This window comes from Ceratotherium simum, chromosome 23, assembly GCF_057802395.1.
Source record: "Ceratotherium simum simum isolate JZ-2026a chromosome 23, ASM5780239v1, whole genome shotgun sequence".
NCBI classification, from domain to species: Eukaryota; Metazoa; Chordata; class Mammalia; order Perissodactyla; family Rhinocerotidae; genus Ceratotherium; species Ceratotherium simum.
The window spans coordinates 15765636-15787334 of NC_141922.1; the positions used below are offsets into that span (position 1 = coordinate 15765636).

Consider the following 21699-nt stretch of genomic DNA (forward strand, 5'->3'; position numbering starts at 1 on the left):
CATGTTGGAGCTCTTCTGCCCTGGGAGCATGAAGAATGCCTAAGGAAAGAAAAGGAGGCTGGGTTTGTTCTGCAGAAGCTTCTCTCATTATTGACAGCCTGTCTCCTCTCTGAATATCTCATCCTCTCCTTCTTGCACAAGAAGTACAAAATAAGATTCTGAGAATTTAGATTTTTTTTGAAATCCCTACATTTGGATTTGCAGATATGCCAATATTTGGATTTGCAGAGCTGTAATTTAAGCCCGTCTTTCCCCTTGAACCACCTGGTGAGATGCATCTTTCATGAGGCTTCTGCAGGAGCCCAGCTACCCAGCTCAGACTCAGGAGCACAAATCAAACTCTGGTTTGACATCAACAACATGACGTCAGGGGCCTCCTAAAACAGCAAACCTCCAGGAGGGATGGGCCTCTGTGCCTTCCCACTGGTGAGCCGTCTTCTGGAAAAGGATTAAAAGCTTCCTCACAATTTAGCCACAGAATTAATGCATGGAGAGCTGATGATCAGGGTTGGGCAACAGCCTCCAGACCCCTTCTCAGGGCATCTCATCACCCCTCCCCACAAGGCAGACTAGCTCTGGCCCAGCCTGCTTGAGAGAGCCCACTCTGGTGATCTGAGGGAAAAAGCAAATAAAATATAGAAGCTAAGGATAGGGATGCCACTCAGCAGCCTCTGTGTTCCCTTCCTTAATCTGAAGGTCAAGGAATAATTCAGCCAAAGTGCAAAACTCTTTATGCAGGTTTTAAAGCTCAAGACAGGCAGGCTGGGAGCGTGAAGAGAGCAGCTGTGGGCCAGTACCTCTCAAAGGGGAGACAGGCCCAGCCCTCATGTCTTGTGAAGAATCCAATTAAAAAAAGAAAAAAAAAAAGAATGAATGCCTAATTGCTTCAGTTAAAACTTCCAGTACTGTGTTGAACAAGAGTGGCAAGCTGGGTATTTATCCAAAGAACATGGAATCACTAATTCAAAAAGATTTATGCACCCCTATGCTCTTTGCAGCATTGTTCACAATAGCCAAGACTTGGAAACAATATAACTGCCCAAACAATGGATAAATGGATGAAGATGTGCTATATATATATACACACACACACACACACACAATGGAATACTACTCAGCCATAAAAAAGCAAAATCGTCCTGTTTGTGACAACATGGATGGACTTAGAGGGTATTATGCTAAGTGAAATAAGTCAGATAGAAAAAGACATATACCGTATGATTTCACTCATATGTGGAAGATAAACAAACAAACACAGAGATAAGTAGAACAGATTGGTAGTTACCAGAGGGGAAAGGGGGTAAGGGGCAGGTGAAAGGGCTAAAGGGGCACATGTGTATGGGGACAGATAAAAACTAGACTATCGGTGAGGAACACGATATAGTCTACAGAAGCTGAAATATAATAATGTACACCTGAAATTTACACAATGTTATAAGCCAATATGACCTCAATAAAAGATTTTTTAAAAAAAGTATGAATGCCAAAAGCAGGTTACAACACTTATTGTCTCTTATTGGATGGCCCTGTTCATGCAGCTGCTGCTGTATGGGTAACCTCGACTGGACAATGGAGGCCCTTTATGAGAGTGAAGTTGGGACGGACACCTGACTCTCCTTGCTCCCCTCTCCCTTCTCTGTTCTACGCCCCACAATCTCCCCAGATCCGTCTATGAAAGCCCTTGGTTCAGGGAAGGTGATGACCAGGACAGAGAGGCAGGCAGGTAGGGCAGCCAGCTGTCCCAGTGTACCCAGGACATGGGCCTTTCCGTGCTAAAACCAGGAGAGGCCCAGGCAAACCGGGACAAGCTGGGCACTCTACATCCAGAAGGCCCACGAGCCCCCTGGTCCTTGGACTGGCCAGTGTCTGGATGAACAAACATACGCTGGTGTTCCTGAGGTAGATTGACACAGCGTGAAAAGTAGACTTGGAGCCAGCCCGATCTGGATTTGAGTCCAGCTTCGCCCACTTACCATCAGAAAGATTCATATCCCTGGCCTTTTATTCTCACCCTGGAAATGTAAAAAGCACGATTCGTACGGAGATTTAGTAAGACAATGCTCACAACAAATGGTTATCCTTTTGCTCCCCATATTAAAAGCATCATCTGGGGGCCGGCCCTTGGCGCAGAGGTTAAGTGCGCATGCTCTGATTCGGTGGCCTGGGGTTCGGATCCCGGGTGCGCACCGACACGCTGTCCGTCACACCATGCTGTGGCGGCATCCCATATAAAGTAGAGGAAGATGGGCACAGGTGTTAGCCCACAGCCAATCTTCCTCACACACACAAAAAAATCATCTGGCTCTTACATGGTGTGTAAATAATGCCTGGCGTCTACACAGCCTTTAGGATTTACAAGGTGCTTCCACATACACTGTCTCATTGGAAGATTAAAAAATGAGGCAAGTAGTATCATCAGCCCCACGTTAGAGACTGGGAAAGGAGGCCCGGAGTGGAGAAGAGATGGCTCCAAGGTCACACATCTGGCAAACAAGACTCCAACCCAGGTCATCTGTTTCCATTCTGCTACCACTTATCTCCTAAGGTCTCAACAAAACCCCAGCAGTGGGCGACGGGCACAGGTAAGTCTGGGAGTTTCCCAATATAATGGAGTTGTGGAGGAACCTGTTTTCCAGCAAACTCACTCAGCTATCTGCTTCTGCCATGGGCCTGAGGCCCAGCCGGGGAACAGGCAGAGTTCCAGATTGCCTAATCAGATAATTCTGCCCTCGTGCTCCTGTTTTGTACATTCTTGGAGTGAGCCATTTAAAACGAGATCCCGACCACACCTGCAGAGTCAGGGCTGATGCCTTGTCAAGTAGAAACGTCAATTCTCAATTATTTCCCACTGCTCTGGACAGGAATACTGTGAGAGTGACTAACTGGCATTCAACACAACTTGTTTTTATTGAGCGCCTCCTCCGAGGAGGTGTGTGGGATGTGACACTTGGGGGTCACTGCTGGGGGATGAAGCTACAGTACAGCTGAGAATTCAAATCCAAGGAACATTTCTTTACTTAGCCACTGCTCTTGGGGAAGGTGGTTTCCTGGCTTCATCCTTTGTGTGGAATGCCTTTCTTCCCCACAGCCTGGTCCTCTGAGGGATGTGCTTCGTTTCCCTTCCCTTTACAGTCCATTTTCCACAGGGTGGCCAGAAACCTTAAAACCCCAAAGCTTTTCCAGCTCCTAATGGCATCTCCTATCACAGCTCCACTCACTCCCTGTGCTCTAGTTGCAATGTTATTTTTTCCTTTTTCCTAAACACCCCAAATCCTTCCCACCTTAGGCCTTTGCTCTTGGCATTCCCTGCGGAGGGAATGCTAAGGCCAGCTCCTTCTCATCCTTCAAGCCTCAGCTCAAGTTCCACTTCCTTGAGAGTCCACCTCTGATCATCTTATCCAAAGTAGGCCACCCCCCACCCCCTCTGTAGTGACAGTCCCTCAATCCCATTACCCTATCTTATTTTCTTCATGGCCCTGATCTCTCTCAGAAATTCTTATTCAATTACTTACTTGTCACTTGTCTCCTCCCATCAATATATAAAAGCCATAAAAGAAAGGACTTTGTCTACTGTGTCTGTGGCTTTATCTCTGGAGCCCAATAAAACCAGACACTCAACTATTTGTCAAATATTGAAGAATGTGTTTGTCTCTATCTAAAACAAAGTGGTTAAGAGCACAGGCCTTGAAGTCAAGCAGACCTGTGAGATGGTCCCACTTATCAGCTGGGAGAAGTCACTTACCCTCTTTAAACCTAAGTCTCCTTTATAATAGAATCAAGAATTCACTCAATGGTAAGTTGTCATTATTAATTTTAGAATTGTGTCACTCCAACTAGTCCAAGACCCCTGATGGCAGGCACTTTGATACTCATCTTTGCATCCACATGCCTTAAACTTCCCCTGAGCATCCTCTACTTCCCCTTCCTGGAGGACACATCATACTGTCCTAAGGAGTCTTCTTATTTCTCTGTCTTCTCCACTACACTGAGTTCCATGGGGACATGAATATCTACAAAACCTAGCACATTGCCTGTTGTACTTATAGAATGAATGTGTGGTGTGTAAGACTAGCAGGTGCCCACTAGGCCTTCAAGAAATATATTTTGGGGCCGGCCCCGTGGCTTAGCAGTTAAGTGCGCGCGCTCCGCTACTGACGGCCTGGGTTCAGATCCCAGGCGTGCACCAATGCACCGCTACTCTGTCCATGCTGAGGCCGCGTCCCACATACAGCAACTAGAAGGATGTGCAGCTATGACATACAACTATCTACTGGGGCTTTGGGGGGAAAATAAATAAATAAATAAAATTATTAAAAAAAAAGAAATATATTTTGAATCAATTTCTCTCTAGAAAAGACATTTTTAATACATGAATTAAAGAATATCAGATGGTATATGATCAAGAGCTGAATTACATATAATCAAGCGATACAATGTGTGGTGTAGAAATTGGATGGCAGAGGTGGCCAACAAAGAGACGCTCAGGGCCAGCCAAGGAACTAGGTGGGTGAGGTGGATAGGACAGGGACTGGGGCCAACTGGAGACTACATCTCATCTCCAAGACAACCACTACTCAGCTCTAGCTCTTTGTTGCCATCCTGGAAGGTGGGATGGTCTGATGGTCTCATATCGTTAGCTTTTTCAAGTGAAGCTGGAAATCTGAATTTTTATGTGACATTTCCCAAGTCTCCAAATTGTTGACAGCTAATTTAAATTTATCAAACAATTATTTGAGATGGACAAAACGTGTTTGGGACCCATCCTGTAACCTCTGATCATAAGCCCCGGGTGATCAGAAGGAGGTTGGGCCCTAAACAGGCATTAATGAAGGAAGCTACACAAGAAGCAGGTTACCAATATGGCCAAGAATTCCCATAAAGCATCCATTAAGCATTCATTGAGCACTAACTAAGTTCCAGGCATCGGATATAAAGATGACTCAGAGCCTGTTCCCTCTGAGACTTCATACTGGTCAGTTCAAGAAATATTGTTGAGCCACTACTGTGTAGCTGAACAGAGCTCATCAAGACACCGAGACAGACACCTAGACAAGTAGGTATTGTTTTCTTACTCATTAGATCTTTGCCCCAGAGTGGTGGCAACAAACTGTCATACTATTGTGTCCTTCTACGGATTCTCTCATCACCAGCCAACCTATCCAATACCACCTAGGGGCAAAGTGGCCTACCACAGCTGACGGTAGCAAAGGTTTCCCAGTCTAACAGACATGGGACGACTCAACATTGCCTCTGTAAGCTTAACTCCTCCCTGTATAATGAGTCCCTACATGAGTTCAAATGGTAGTGACAAATACCATCCAGGTAACAGCAGCCCCCAGAGCACATGTCATCAAAGGGTCCAGGGGGGACTCATCTGGTCACAAGTGCCTGAGGCTGGTCAGAAAATACTTAAATTTAATCTGCACAGCAGACACCCAGAAGCCTCTTTTTGGTCTAACTTACACTGTGATCTTTGGCTTGCTGTAGGACTAACTTCCATTACAGCCCTACCAATATTGATTGTTTGGGCTCAAAAGTACATAAGTAGATGGATTTTTTTCTTCTCAAACTAAAAAGGATCGCAGTAGGGTTAGTATATTCCTGTCCATTGGTTGGCATACACACTGAATAAATACTAGTGTTACCTGGAAAAATTTAGTCAAAAGAAACAGTGATGCAAAACAGGGTAGAGGAGGTCTTGAGTCGCATTCTTAATTCCACCACGAATTAGTTTGGGTGTTCCAGAGCATGCCTAAGCTTGTCTATTGTCAACCCTCCACCCCCATTATTTGTTTAAAAAACAAAGAACACTTTGGTAACTCATATCTTAGGTACCAAAAACGAAACCAGCATGGAGCAGGGAGAGAGGGAGTGTCCTCTTGCGGAGGTTAACATGTAATACTTGTCTCCTGTCACTTCCTTCTGTCAGTCAACAGGAAGGAAATATATTCACCACGGACCTCTGCTACTTTGTACTTAATTTAAAGACAATTGGGCAATTCCTACATCCTCTACCGGAAGATAAACAACCAGAGTCGAATGCTCTCTCTCACTACCAACGAACTGATATCTCTTGAAATAACAACTGAGGTTATGAAATCAACTTTGTGCTAACTTCCAGGGATGGACATCTAATAAATAGAGCACTGGCCTTGGAAGCAAGCCGGTAATTAAGTTTGCCTTCTGTTTTACACTGTTTTCTTTCAGTGAATTTTTTTTTTCCTACCAGAAAGTTTCACAGCACTCATTCTGGAAGCACCTCTACACTGAAACTCTTCTCGAGCTGTCTCAGTAAAAAATTCTTTTCTGTGACCTTTGGCAAGAAATACGTTCTAGGAAAGAAAAGAAAGAAGCAAACGTCTATTTGCTTCCTAATGACTGTTCCTCCCTCTCCAAACACTCTGGGAAAGAAGAGGCGAAAGGGAAAAGGAATAAACACCAAACTCTGATTAATCCCTGTCTCATCTCTAGACTGGCAGGTGGCATTTGCCTTCCAACTTCTTTTCAAAGCCCACAGCTCGGAAAACAAGCTGACAGCAAGCCCTTGCTCTAAGAAGGCAAGCAGGGTTCCCAGCGACCGGCGCAGACCGCAGCGCCCAGAGAGACAGACCAGCCGGCGGGTTGATTATTTACCAGCGGGATTTAAACTTGCTCAGTTGCGGAGGCGTGGCCTGGGCGGTGCCGCGAGGCCCAGGTGGGCGGGGCGGGGGCGGGGACCCCGGAGGCTCCGCGCCGTGTGGGAAAGACCTGGGCTCCGAGAGCGAGCGGCTGTCTCTTTAAATGCCAGGGGCTGCGCTCCCGCCCCGGGAGCCCGGAGCCGGATCTACAAGCCCGTCCCTCCCGCTCCGGCGCTTGTTGCTCGCCCGGCCCGAGCGGGAGCTGCCGCCGCCGGGCAGCAAGGCTGATTCCGTCTCTTCCTTCTCGCGCCCCACCTCCCCGAAAGCAGGCTTAGGACGAGCAGCAGCCCCAGCAGGAGGGAGGGGGTGCGGTGTGGACAGGCATTGCCCCCCACCTGCAAGTCTTGAGGCGCTACGTAGCCGCGGGGGCAAGACATGCGTGGCCGCCCTCTGCCCAGCCTCGCTGCCGCCCGCGCCTGGAGAAGAGGGACTGCGGAGCCTGCACCTGCAAACTCGCCCTAGAAGTCTCAGGGTGAGGCGGGGGGCCCCTCCCAATTCCCCACGGCCTCCACCTCCCGGCGGGTGAGTTTGCGCAGGTAACCCGAGCTAGGGGGCGGGCGCGCGGGGGAGGGGCGGGCGAGACCGGAGGAGAAGGCGCCGCAGGTGAGCCAGGTGGGGTGGCTCACCTGCCCGAGCCGCGCTACGGGATCGTCGCCGGTTTCCCCGGGGATGGAGGCGTGGGGGGTGTCTCAGGGGCCAAGTTGGGGCCCTGGGGTGACAAATGGGGTTAGGAAATGGGGGGTTTGGAGTAAAGTTTCTCCCCCCCCGCCCGCCTGGGTTTACCAGGTAGGGCACTGACGGAAGCGGTAGGAGCTGCTGATGCAATGGGCTTTTGCCCGGGCGAGGTGAAGAGCTGGGCAGGGGAGAGCTGGAGTTGCCCGGCCTCCTGTGACCGTGACCCTGGAGGTGGAGAAATGAGGGAAGACTTGCTACATCCGAGACTCCCCGTAAAATGGCTCCGGGTGCTCGGCCCCTAGCCGTTCTTCCTCCTCTTAACAAATCGTCCTTTTCATGGAGGGCCTCCTACATGGCTTCCTTGCTTTCCTCTCCCAACAGGTGGTCTCAGCCCCTGTCCGGGGACCTGTGCCAATGACCCTAGTGGTGGTTTCGCTCTCTCTCCTCTCGGCGGTGTGAACGTGTGTCCGCAGCGCGATGGGCAACCAGGTGGAGAAACTGACCCACCTAAGTTATAAGGAAGTTCCCACGGCCGACCCGACCGGCATGGACCGGGACGACGGGCCTCGCATCGGGGTCTCGTATATCTTTTCCAATGACGATGAGGACATGGAGCCGCAGCCGCCGCCCCAGGGGCCGGATGGCGGCGGCGGTGGCTTGCCCGACGGCGGGGACGGGCCGCCGCTGCCCCCGCCGCAGCCCTACGACCCGCGGCTGCACGAGGTGGAGTGCTCCGTGTTCTATCGCGACGAGTGCATCTATCAGAAAAGCTTCGCGCCGGGCTCCGCAGCGCTGAGCACCTACACGCCGGAAAATCTGCTCAACAAGTGCAGGCCTGGCGACCTGGTGGAGTTCGTGTCGCAGGCGCAGTACCCGCACTGGGCTGTATACGTGGGCAACTTCCAGGTGGTGCACTTGCACCGGCTGGAGGTGAGCAACAGCTTCCTGACGGACGCGAGCCAGGGCCGGCGCGGCCGCGTGGTGAACGATCTGTACCGCTACAAGCCGCTGAGCCCCAGCGCCGTGGTGCGCAACGCGCTGGCGCAAGTGGGCGCCAAGGAGCGCGAGCTGAGCTGGCGCAACTCGGAGAGCTTCGCCGCCTGGTGCCGCTACGGCAAGCGCGAGTTCAAGATCGGCGGCGAGCTGCGCATTGGCAAGCAGCCCTACCGGCTGCAGATCCAGCTCTCTGCGCAGCGCAGCCACACGCTGGAGTTCCAGAGCCTGGAGGACCTGATCATGGAGAAGCGGCGCAACGACCAGATAGGGCGCGCAGCGGTGCTGCAGGAGCTCGCCATGCACCTACACCCGGCCGAGCCAGACGAGGGCGACTGCGACGCCGCGCGGACTACGCCGCCTCCCGGGCGCCCCCCTGCGCCCGGCCGGGAGGAGGAGGACCGAGAGGCAGTGGTGCACTGATGGACGAGCTGTGCACAGCTGTGAAAAGGAGCTGTTTGGAGCAGCCGCTGCCCCCTGCCTCCTCTCACTCCCTCCTCTACCGCTTTCTGGGCCCCATCTGGGCTCCTGGGCCATTTGGAAAACCTAGAGTTGGCGAAATGCGCAGCCAGCTGTGGCTTGAGCTTGCTATCTTGGACGGAGGAGGAAGAGGGAGCAGGTAGGAACACCTTGGCTGGGGGCACTTCCTTCCCGCCTCCTCAATTTGTCTTCCTTTCCGAAGTGGGGCAGACTGTGAACTTGCCTGACACTTAATCCTTGCTGGACCTGGGTCCAAAATCTACCCTTGTTAAGCACGCAGGGCTGGAGAAAAGTTCGGAGTACCAACGCCTGCCATTGCCTCCTCCCGGCTTCTCCTCCTACCCTGGGCTTGGAGGATGTCCTGTAGGAAGGCCAGAGTGGGTTTGTGTCGGTGCCAGGACAGCGCAGAGAGCCTCTTATCTGCTACCCCCGCAGAGCTGTGTGTGGAATCCAGGAGGCTAGGGTGATTTATTTTATGAGATTCCTGGGGTGCAAGGCTGGCGAAACCAGGACCAGGTTTAGGAGCAGCAGACCAAAACCAAGCAGCCCACTATGAAGTGTAACAAATAGTCGAGTAAACTTGGGCTACAAAACAAAGACTTTGCTACCTCCCTCCTCCCCATCCTCAAGTAATTCATCTTCTGGATCTGGCTTCTAGCTGAGTTTCCTGCTCCCGCCTGCTCCACTGGCTACTTCCCAGGTTACAAGTAAATCATTGTCACAGGCCAGCCAGGGGAAGGATTCAATTATGGTTCTGTTTTGCCGCCTTTGTTTCTCGCCTGCAATTGTAGGCACTTACAGCTGCGTTATTTGTTATCAAAAGAGGGAATGGCCCTTTGTGTGTCTGATCTAATTAAGCCTGCTTGGCCCTGTGCATCCGAAAGTCACACGGGGTTGGCTGATGCCACCTCATAAAGTATCCACTACAGAAGCAGCCCAACGGTTGCCCTGGCAGAAATTAGTCAATCTCCTCTCCCACTCCCCACCTAACCCCCTTCCTGAACAGTAAAGGTAACCTTTTTAAAATGTAAGGCTTTGGGGTGGTCCTGTGATCCCCGCCACCCCCCCCCCCCGACCCCATCCCCCTCACACACTCTTTTGTTCTGCTGGTGGTAAAATCTTAGGCTGGAGGCATGTTTCAATAAGGTATATATTTTGCTAGCCACACTTGATGCAATTTAATTCAAGACGCTATATTGTTATATTACAGCAGTCTGCTGGTTGCTTTGAGAACACCCGTTCAAAATGCTTTCTTAATTAAGAGAGGTGACAGCAATCGCAATGCCACCTGGTGTGGTCAGTGCCGTAGTGATATATACGGCACTCGTGACAGTCCTAAAGCACAGGTCGGTGACTGTGGGATCTGTCACAGCAGGCTGGCCTCCACTATTTGGATCTGCTGCTGAGCTGCTCGCTTTTCTATAAGATTTTTAAAAACTTTACAATCTGTCCCTTGTATTCACGTGAACTCTTTCATGACGTGTGCCCTCCATTTCAGAATGTTTCTCTGCTGCACATTGGCATTGCTAATGCTGTCTAAAAGTTGAGTAAAGTTTTTCTTGGGAGTCATTGTAGAGTATACAGAACAAGTCATTTTGTGACCTAATTCTTACAGTTGGAGTAGAATCATACTTGAGTGTTCTACAGCTGTGGCCATCCTTGGGCCTCCTCCTGGAGATCTCTAAATCAAGGCAACAACAGGACTTGAAGGATTTCCTTGTATACTTTTTTCAAATTTGGAAGTCGAGGCCATAATTTTTAAAAGCCAGACCTTCGTAGCATCTCAACATGAAATCATTTCATTACAAGAGCATTAGCTATGTTACCTGTTTTTACAGGGATCGTAAAACAGGTCCTATTGCTTTGAGTGTTGAAGATGAACCACACTCAGCCCTGGTCTGGAACTTGGGATAAACATCAGTCTCCTGTTGGAAATGTAGATCTAGTTTCCATGTTTAATAATCTCACAGCTTTGTGTTTATATTTTCTTGCTCATGGAGACGCGCAGCAAGATAAACATGGGTAAAGACATTTAGGAGAGCCTACTCTGACAGATTTGGATTTTCTTTTATGCTTAACACAGTAGTAAAAGTGGAAAGTAATGACTAATGTGCAGACAGCAGGAGGGAAGCAGCACAGAACAGCACTGCCCAGCAGCTCGGGGCTAGCTGGCCAGCTCTCTTTTCCCTTCTCCTCATCTCTGTCTCCCTCCTTTGCCCTCAAATGGAAGGTGAATGTCATTGGTCACACTGAGATCTAGCAGTGACTATCTTGTTACAAATAAACTGCTTTTTGTGAGAAGTCTCAACCTGAAGAACTCCTGTAAAATCCACACCAATGTAGCGTTCTGCCTTTAGAGAAGAGGTGTTTGATAATAGGGCTTGAGAATGAACTAGAAGAGGAACTAGATCTACTCCAGATGCTGCTTTCCTGTTGCTTGCATGTAATGCAAGCATTTTTGCAGGGTACCAGAGATGTGAAATATGTAATACTTGGGAACAGTGATTCCATTGGAAGTTTTCTTAGAATTATAATGCTTAAGTAAAGCAACAACCAACTGGTGATGGCTCCAAGAAAGGGGAATCCGATCAACTCTTGGCTCTTTCCTCAAGATGGCAGTGTTGTGGATAAGTGAGTTTTTAATGCCCAGGCGACAGCTACATCTGGCACTTTAAAAAAATAAATATATTTAATAATTTTTGTTTTTCCTTAGGAATGAGACTTTAGAACTATTTTGTAATGTGAATTACGGATGCTCTTTGAAGGAAAGAAATATTGACTCTAATGTTCTTTGGATGCTCTGGCAGGGATAAGCAGGAAACCTGACTGAAACATAGGCTAAATGTAATCAAATTCTATTTTCTTACTTGAGCAAATATTTTATTGAGACTGCTTATGTATGTCCAAGGAGCCCACAACTTCAGCTACACAACTTTTTGTATTGAAAGAACTCATACTTTTTGAAACTTTTATTCCATATTTAATTTAAAATGACTTTATAGCACTAAAATGCCTAGCAGAAGACTTTACTCCAGAACTTTAAGGAAGTTTTTAGTTTTTATGAAAAATGACACTTGAGTGGTTAAAATTCTCGTGTCTTTGGTGCTTCTGGCCCTAATAGCACCACTAGACAACACCACAACCACATGGAAACATATTTTTGGGAGCAAAACTTTAATTTTATATGACATATGCTATGGAGAGTGAAGAAAATATAAGAACTTCTTGTTTTCTATTTCTTTTTTCTTAACAAAATGGAATCCACTGTGTTGAAGACTCTTGATATTATGTGATTGTCTAACCATTTTTTATAAATTAGAATAAAATCTAGTGTGGTCATGGTCATTGAATGGATTTGTTTGGAAAGTTACGTTTTATTTGTGAATTTTTTTTTGAAATCAGGGTAACTAAACTTGACTGGTTTATTCAACTTTTTATTATGTTGTTTTGTTCGTAGCTATAATACTTGTGACCCATAGAGAATTACATTAACTAACATGATAAATTCCACGTGTATTTTGTTTCCCAATGAATTGTGTAAACTTATTTTTGTTGAACATTGTATGTTAAATCAATGTTATGTTCTCATACCACTTCTTGAGAAGGAGGTTCTGATTTGAAATTGTATCATTTCCTTCAAAATGAAGGGCAGTGCTTAGTTAAATAAAAGATTGATGACAACTTTTAAACCATTTCCTCTTCACTATGTTTTATTAAAATAAAATCTGTCAAGTTCTCTTGAAAAATGCTGTGAGGGTTTCCAATAAACCATGTATTAGAGTTAACTGAATTTATATATATTTTTCCACTTGTATACCTTTTTCTGCCATTTTTGGTCCAAACCCAAGCTACATAGCATAACTGCAGTTTTTCTGAGAATATTAGTGTGTATCATCTTTACATTGGTCAGTAAACATTTTGATGAATTCATTTAGTGACTAAAAGCCCTCCCTGCATTTACTTTGTGAGAATTAATCACCCTTTGCTTCCAGGCTATCAGTGTTCATGAAAATGTCTCGTGAACATAAATTTTCAATACACATTTTCAGGGTCAATGCAAATGTTGCTGAAACCCACACTCACATTTTGGAATCTACACTGGGCAGTTTTGGTGATAAGATCAGTAACCCACGTTGTATCTTACATTGTTGCAGAGTCCCAGACAAACGGAATGGGCTCACCGAGTTAATTACAGAAAATGGGCAAATGTGATCACGTGGCACTGTTGGCATGATAAGGGATGCAGGTGCCAGCGGTTGCTAAAGGAGCAGATGTGGCATCTGGGACTGGTGTGTGGGAGGCTGCCAGCATCTGAAGCCGCTACCACAGTCCTGTGAGGTTCAAAAGCTGGGCTTTGTGAACAGGATCCTATGAGAATTTTAAACGGGAAGAAAGTTAAATGCTCAAGGTTATAGGGAGCTCAAGCAGCAGTGGGACCATTTATCCCAGAGTGGAAGTTTTTAATTGATCATGGTTCTCGCTGCACAAGAAGGCAGGAGGAGGGAATCCTAATACGGAAGGTGCGTTTATTCTTGGGTGGTTTGGTGTAGGCTGCTGTTCCCATTTCTAAGTGGACTGAGCTCGCTTAATGTAGGAAAATGACATGTTTGGAAGCATTTAAAAGACCTCCAAAATGAACAGGTCCAGAAATGTGCAGAAGGGCTTTTATTTCCTTTTACTGAATTTACTGGAAAAACAGCTTATTGAACAAATATAGTGATTTCATCTGCAGAGTAGATGCAAGAATGATTAGTGTCTGTATTTGCAATCACAAGATAGTAAGCATTTATGAAGGGCTGGAGGATGCTGAACCCTAGCTTAGGTACTAGAACACAGGTTAAAAAGAAACAAGCAAGCAAATGCATTGAGAGATAGTCCCTGCTCATGAGCTTGTTTCTAAGGGGAAATCATTTTCACTCCTACATATATGACAGATTTTAATAAAAGGTGGCTCTGTGAAGTGCTGATGGTTGGTAGGTATTCAAACAAAGCAGATGTGTGTAGCTTTAATTGAAGCACTCCTGTTGGAGAAATCAGACCAAAAATCTGAAGGGACAAATAATGATAGTGAAAAGGATGTAACTAATATAACTAATTTGCAAAGTACTTAACTGGGAGACTCCTAAATCCCCAGAGCCTAACATACAAAGAGAAACCAGATCCATAGTTTCTGTTCTCACATCCATAGTTTCTGTTCTCACATAGTTTATATTCTAATAGGTAAGGCAGATAACTACATACCAAAAAGAAATTCACAAGAAGGAATTTAATTATAGTTGTGGCAGGTGCAATGAAGGAAATATACAGAGTTTATGGGAGAGGATCTCTCTCCATCAGTGCGTCAGTAAAGTCTTTTCTGAGGAAGCCTTTATGCTGAACTTTGGGAGAGGTAGAGGAGAAAGCCAGGTGCTTCAGAGTGGGCACCGATTACGTGAATTCAAGGAGGAAGGCTGGGAAGTGAATTAATGAATGTTGAGTGCTCTCAAATGCCTTTGCTTCATGTGCCAGTAGTCATCCATTTCTCCTTGGGGTTCTCTTCCACAACATGTTGTCTAATTCATTTATATATCTCTGATACTTAACACAGGACCAGGTAAGGAGACTCTCACTCAAAGTTTGAGTGAGTGAGTGAATTTGGGGGTTCCGGTTTGCTAGACTAGAAAGCCCTCATATTATCTCAAGGTGATGTCATGACCATGGTTTGAAGGAGAAGTAGCAGTGGTTTTTAGGATGGATGGAACAAGGAGAGCAAATGGGTGACTCCGTCTTCCCCTCTCCCAGGACTAGAGGTTGTCCTGTACTATTGATGACTTAAATTGCCAGCCAGGTTATGAAGTGGAGTGTGAATTTGGGCCTTTGCCCAGTGCAAGTGTGAGAAGTGGCACAGGCCAGCCTGGGTGGGAACAGAGGTAAACCAGAACAAGAGATTTTACAGTCTACCTGCCATAGCCTTGGAATCGTGATTGAAGAAGAGATTATTTTGTTCATTTGGCCAATGCAAACCACTGCTAAAATATAGTCTCTCATGCCTTCCCAAGTGTGGCCATAAATGACTCGGAAGATGAGCTGCCTGCTTCTTATTTTGGGAAATTTGTATGCCAATGTAATTAACTCCGAAGATCTGATTATCTTGATATTCAGTGCGTTCTTTTTAACCTCATAACTTTGAGGATTCTCTGTTGTTAGGCTAAACTGGAGGTAGAGGGTCTGACCTAGGCACATAATTGAATAGTGGTTAAGGCCTGACAGTCAAACTACCTGGATTTATCTACTCCAGGCTGTGCTCACTATGAAGGTGGAAACCTTGGGAGAAGTCGTGTACTTGCTTGGAAACTTTATTTCTTCTCTACAATGTGGCTTGTGACGGTCAATTCACTAACTCTCTGAATTTCAGTTGTTTTGTAAAATAATATAATACATAATATATATAATACTATAATTGGACTATAATAATAGTATCTACGTCAAATGGTTGTTGTGAGCACAAAATGAAACAATGCATGTAGATCCCAGATCAATAGCTATTTATGATTAACTAGAGAAAATCTGGATGTTGTGTGTGTTCAACAGCCTTATTCAAAATAAATAAAATTACTGTCTGGGAGAGAGAGCTCTTCTCCTTAGTCTTAGAGAATTTCATAGCTAGATACAAGAATTTGGTAAGATAAGAAAGATATAACTGGTTAATACTTGAGCTGTTTAGCCACTGCTGTAGTATTTGAAATGTTTCTTGAGCTTTGATCTTTAGTAGATGAACCATTTAACTTGTTTATACATTTTATGATGTTTGCTAATTCCTTCAACAAATATTTCCTGAGAACCTTTAAGATCCTAGGTGCTGGAGAGTTGAGGGAGGATAAGAAGGGATATTGCGGTAATAATTTTAACAATGATGAGGTCGCCTTGCCCGCACTGTCTTATTTTAATCATAACAAACAGACTTTCTAGACAGATGCTAATATCTTCATTTTGTAGTTGAGGAAACAGGTTTAGAGAAATGAGATGATTTGTGCACGGTCACAGAGCTAATAAATGACAGCTGCTGGCCTGCAGCAGAAATGCTGGTGTCCAAAGCCCCAGGCTAGGTTTGTCCACTGAAAGATGGTCTGACCACGCCCACCCCTTTGGCCACCCTCCCTTCCCCTTACCCACGGAGAATTCATAGAACGTTATTCTGCTCCAACATTTGGCGCGAAGCATTGTCTGAATATCGTGTATATTTTTGCTATTGTTGCAGCAACTCTAGAGGTAGTGACTCGAGGAGGCAAGAAGAAGCAGGAACAAGAGGACAGGCAACTCTCAGCCAGAAGGGATTTTACAGCCTTATCATGAGTAACAGTGACAAGCCGGGGTGAATGTTGACCATCCTATAATTACCCCCACCCTCCCTATGGCTGAGCACTGTGACAGTCCCTCCTCAGACTGCCCCTCTTCTGTCTGCCCTATTGTGACTTCTCTTTCCTCTTCAGGCCGAGGTCAGTTCACAAAGGCCTGCTGTGCATCATGGCTCCAACCCCTGACCTGCTGTGTGACCTTGCCAAGTTAGTAACTTCTTTAAGCCATCTCGATTTACCTAAAAATCAGGCTATTAGGAGTGCCTACTCCATAGGGCTGTTCATTTGCTTACATGAGGTAATATAAATCAAGTGCATCGTGGGGCACTTAGGTGTGGCGCGGTGGCAACATTGGTTGGCTCTGCCACCAATATCTCTGCTACAAATATGATGTATGACCTTGAGCAAGTCCCTTTACTGTGCTAGGACCCTGGATCTATGTTTCTGTGTGGAGCACCAACTCCAGCAGGAGTCTGTGATAATTCCATGTGCAACTTTATCCTTTGACAAGGTTAAGGAAGTTGCTAGTTGCTCTACTTAATTAATTATAATTAATACTAATTAATATTGATTCCTTGGCCATAACCTTACACCTCATTCATGTGAAAAATTCATATATAAATTTTAAATAATTAGTAACGATAAATAACAATAAGGTGACTGAATTTCAGGGAATGCTTTTATTGTGAAAAGTAGGGACTATACACAAAACTTTTTTTTTGAATTGGCAAATTTTGTTATGATCTTTCCGATTAAAAACCAAATCTGGGCCACGAATTAGGAAAAAGGTGGTGATAGGAGTAAATTAATCTATGTCTCCTTTATTTTGGAAAAAGTGTTTAGAATTTTTTTTTTTTCCATTCTAGAGTACATTTCTGTTTGCTACCTGGCTGTACTCTTGGCCAATACATCATAGCCCATGGAGAGAATTCTTTTGTATCTCAATGGATATGCCTGATTTATTCTACTTTATTCTAATGGGGTCTATTTCTTCTTCTATGTCAGGAAGAGCAAGGTTGCTCATAAAGCCATAGAGCATCAAATGGTGGCGGACATCAATTTTAGTTCTTTAGTTCTTTGTGCGGACATCAATTTTAGTACTTTTTTAAAAAAATAGAGTTTATCTTTTAGAGCAGTTTTAGGTTCACAGCAGAACTGAGTGGAAAGCACAAAGAGTTCCCACATACCCCCTCTCCCAACCACACAGCCTCCCCACCATCAACATGGGCATCAACGTGGTACGTTTGCTACAACGGATGTTCCAACACTGACACATCCTTATCAACCATAGTTTACAATAGGTTTCACTCTTTGTGTTGTTCATTCTATGGTTCTGACAATTGTATCCACCATGATAGTATCATACAGAATAGTTTTACACAAGACATGTTCTCCTTCTTCATTTCTCCACCACTCTGCCCCAAGCTAAGAACTGGACTGTTTTCAGCTGCTCTTATCAAGCCTTAAGAGACACTTCTCTGCAGGGCCTTTCTGCTTTCTTCGCCATTCCAAATGACATTCTCAGCTAGAACTGTGTTCCTTCATTCTTTAAGTATTTATTGAGACCTACCAGGCAATGTGCTCCCACTAGGGCTAGACAAGGAATGCCACGTGGTCCCTGTGCTCCAAGTGTCTGCCCACATTCTGCTGAGGAAGACAGACAGGCAACAGTGAATGCGATACCTTGTGACAGAGACCAGGCAGGCACCAGGCATTATGGTGACATTGGTGAGGGGTTCCGGGGGAGGCTGGCAGCTAACCCAGGTGCTGGGGTGGGGAAGGGTCAGGGATAGGTTTCCTGGGCAGAGATAAGCAGATAGGGAGATTCCAGCATAATCCTGCTCCCATCTCATCAACCCTTTGTTTTAGGAGTAAAACCCACATTTGTCTTTGTATATGGCTGAGGGGAGGTGGCATGAGGACAGCTACTATTAATTGCTTAGTAATTCCTTTTTTCTTTTTCACAGTGCTGATATAAATTTCAGCCAACTAGGGTACATTATCGAAAACTCTGAAAGGATATTAATTTTACTGCTGTAAAAGTGTTCTTATCTTTAGCACCATCATCCAGTTGACTGTAGGCATGGCCAAGCAGTTCCAGTATGGTGAGGATTGAGGCTGCTCACTCTGTGTTTTGAGGGAGCTGAGAGGCACTGTGGAAAGCATTGGCCAGTGTTGGAGTCAGGCCTGGGCTGTCGCCCCAGTACCTCCTCTTTCTATGCCACCTGGGCAGATGAGCTCGCCTGGCTCTGGAAGCTGCAGTGTACTCATTTGTAAAGTGGGAATAATATGTCATTTACCATGCTGGGTTGTGGTTAGTTGTAATATACATAAATCCCCCAGAAGTGGTCCTGGCACAAAGTTACATGCTCAGGGATTGGTTGCTGTCATATGCATTTTCCCTTCTTCAGTTTTGCCGTGTTCATGACTCAAATCCTAAATCTCACAAGTGAATTTCAGACAGAGCAGGTTAAGCCAAACAAATCTAACCAGAGTTAAGATGGTCAGAGATGGTGCAACGTTTTGTTCTGTAATGGTTGAAACTATCTGGCCCCAGGTGTTTGGGAGAAAATCATAAATGTATGTGTATATATACACACACATATGCACACACACACACACACGCACACACACATACACACAAGCCAAACCAAGCCAAGCGCATCTGAATCTTTGGTTTCTACCCAACCTGACAACCTAAGAGGAGAAATTCAGGCATTGATATCATTATAAAGCTATAATTGTTTTACTACCTCCCTGGTTAATGCCTCTCTCTACCTGCCCTTTAAGCCTATGAATATTTTTTATTAGTGTAATTTTTACATTTTTTATATTTCAAAAATAATATATGCTTAATATAAAAGAAGTTCAAATACCAAAGTGTATAAACTAAAAGGAAGGGACATCCTCCAATGCTTTCCCTGGCCTTGTTCCACCTCTAACCAAGGGTTATCAATATTAGGTGTGTTGTGTGTTCCTTCTGGACTCGTTTCTATGAACATTCAGATATGCTTATCTGCATATATTTCACTGTTTTTTAAATTAGATCATACTACCCATATTACTCTGTCCCCCTTTTTTAACTCATGCATAAATTGACTTTCTTTTATATTAGTACATCAAATATCTAGAACATTCTTTTTAAACATCTCTTTAGTATTCCATAGTGAAAAGCTTCTGTTTCTTATTTATGCATTTTCTCATTGATGCCCATTTAAACCATGGCCAATTTTTCCTAATTATAAATGATACCACAAACATCTTGCTATACCTGTTCTTGGCATATATGTGAGTATTTCTGAAGGATATAATTATTGAAATGAAATTTCTGCATTAAAAGTTATGCAAAATTTAAATTTTGATAGGAATGACCAGATGGACCTCTATAAAAGATTGTGCCAATTTACAGTAATGCTTATAACATTCTCAATTGTTTGAAAATATTTACTTATTGATAGGTAAAAGATAGTATATTGTTATTTGTGTCTATGAGTGTTTTGTTTTTTACCACCTGAGCTAGTCTCATTGCTATTTCCAAGAATTCTAATCAGTGGTTTACCGGTTTTATTCTATCACAAACATTCTAATTCTCTCCAAAGCACTTGGTTGTTAGATCAGCCTGGTGAAATCCAGAGTCCAATCTATGAACAAACAATAGAAAGGTAGTGTTGGAAGGTATCCAAAATTATCCTTCTTTTAAAAATGTAAATCAGAGTGTGCAACATGCTGTTTTACACCCTTTAGTGGCTTCCAATAGTGCTTAGGATGAAATCTAAGTTCCTTACCGTGGCCTGTTGACCTGCACAATCTGGCCTCCACTTATGTTGCCAGCCTCACATCTTATCACTCCCTTTTCAGGGTACATTCCAGCCTCACAGGCCTATATTTATTTTCCTAAATGTGCTAAGGTTTTTCTCCCTGGCTTTAGAGTAGTATTTTTCAGACTTTCTGACTACTGACCTGCAATAAGAAATGCACTGCGTATCACAACTAAATGCCTACATATATTTATACGTGTGCCTGTGTGTGTGTGTGTGTGTATCTGAAACTAAAATTTTACCAAACAATTCCTAACTGTACTTTGATGCCATGTAGTAAGATGATGTGGTAGGCGGAATAAAGACCCCCTCCAAAGATGTATGCACCCTAATCCCCAGACCTGTGAATATGTTTTCTGATCACTCAAAATCTCAAAATTGAGGATTCACTGGGAAAGATAGCTGATACTCAGAGCCTTGTATTTTCACCAATTTGCAGCATCACTTTGGACAAACTTTGAATTTTAACGCCTATTACATTCTTAACCCTTACTTTGGAAATGCCAGTGTTACCACATGTTTGGTGCATCCACAGCCCTGAGTTAGGCATGTTAGGGAAATATGAATTGTGTTCAGAGGTATATATAAAGCTTCAATAGTTGTGTGCTTGCTGGAGAAGTCAGATTAAAGAGTCAGAAGAAACTTGAAAGTAATAAAGGCAGATGGACCAGCTCCGTGGCCTAGTGGTAAAGTTCAGCAGACTCTGCTTTGGTGGCTTGGGTTCGGTTACCAGATGCAGAACCACACCACTCATTGGCAGCCATGCTGTGGTGGTGACCTACACATAAAATAGAGGAAGATTGGCAACACATGTTAGCTCAGGGCAAATCTTCCTCAGCAAAAAAAAAAAAAAAAGAAAGTAATAAAAGACAGAATGAGACATTCAACTGTGAGATGTAGTTAGGGGCAAGAAGACATTTGGGTCCCCTAGGTTATCTCCAGCAATGACAGCAGTCATTTGTAACATGATGCATTTCCACAGCACATTTCACAGATTATTGCATTTGAGCTTTGCACCCTCTCCTTCAGGTATTATGTGTTACTATTCTCCTTGAATAGATGTGGAAATTGAGCCTCAGAGAAAGGGAAATAAAATATTTATTGAGCGCATACTCTATGCCAGACCTCATGGTTGGAACCTTACAAATTGTATCTCACTTAATCCCCAGCATAACCTGGGAGGTGGCCACTGTGATTCTCATTTTATGGGGGAAGTTACATGTCCTCCAAGATCGCTGAGCTGCGAAAGGGACCAAACAAGATTGAGTCCACAGTTACCTGGCTCTTGCGCCAATGCTCTTCCTACCATGTTGCAGTTGCTTCTAGTAGTTACACTCATCCTCATTTGCGAGCATTTCCCAAATCACATAATCACAAAGGCTTCTCTTCAGATTTCTGCAGTGCTGCTGAAAGTTGAGGAGGTGGAACATCAGACTTAGATCTTCTTTGGTGGCCCCTGTTACTCTGAAAAATGAGTTGAAGGCAAGAGACTGAACAACCCAACTGAGAGATGACAGAGAGTTAAGGAAGATGGGAGCCCCGTGTGCAAAGGACTTTGAGTTTTTACTTTAACTTTTTATTTGGGCATAATTTCGAAGTTGCTTCAATAAGCACAGTGCAAAAGAATCTCTGTCTACCCTTCAAGCAGATTCACCTTTTGTTATCATTTTATTCCATTTGTAAAGTGCAAGTGGGATAAATGTTTTTAATGTCGTTCTTGCC

At 44.8% G+C, this 21699-nt stretch overlaps 1 protein-coding gene across 2 annotated transcripts; it reads left to right on the plus strand.

Moving 5' to 3' along the window:
- The first annotated feature begins 6782 nt into the window (after positions 1 to 6782).
- Positions 6783 to 9478, plus strand: LRATD2 (LRAT domain containing 2). 2 transcript variants are annotated; one of them, XM_087447462.1, is made up of 2 exons: positions 6783 to 7149; positions 7734 to 9478. In XM_087447462.1, exon 2 carries the CDS (start codon positions 7830 to 7832, stop codon positions 8766 to 8768), a length of 939 nt encoding a protein of 312 aa, XP_087303588.1. In that variant the 5' UTR covers positions 6783 to 7149; positions 7734 to 7829; the 3' UTR covers positions 8769 to 9478. The 2 variants fall into 2 exon arrangements, with proteins under 2 accessions (XP_087303588.1, XP_014643452.1); XM_014787966.2 differs by having other exon boundaries at positions 6784 to 7199.
- Positions 9479 to 21699: the final 12221 nt, after the last annotated feature.

Bases quoted from the DNA above. Each gene is read 5' to 3' on its own strand.
- LRATD2 (XM_087447462.1), top strand. From the start codon at position 7,830: ATGGGCAACCAGGTGGAGAAACTGACCCACCTAAGTTATAAGGAAGTT.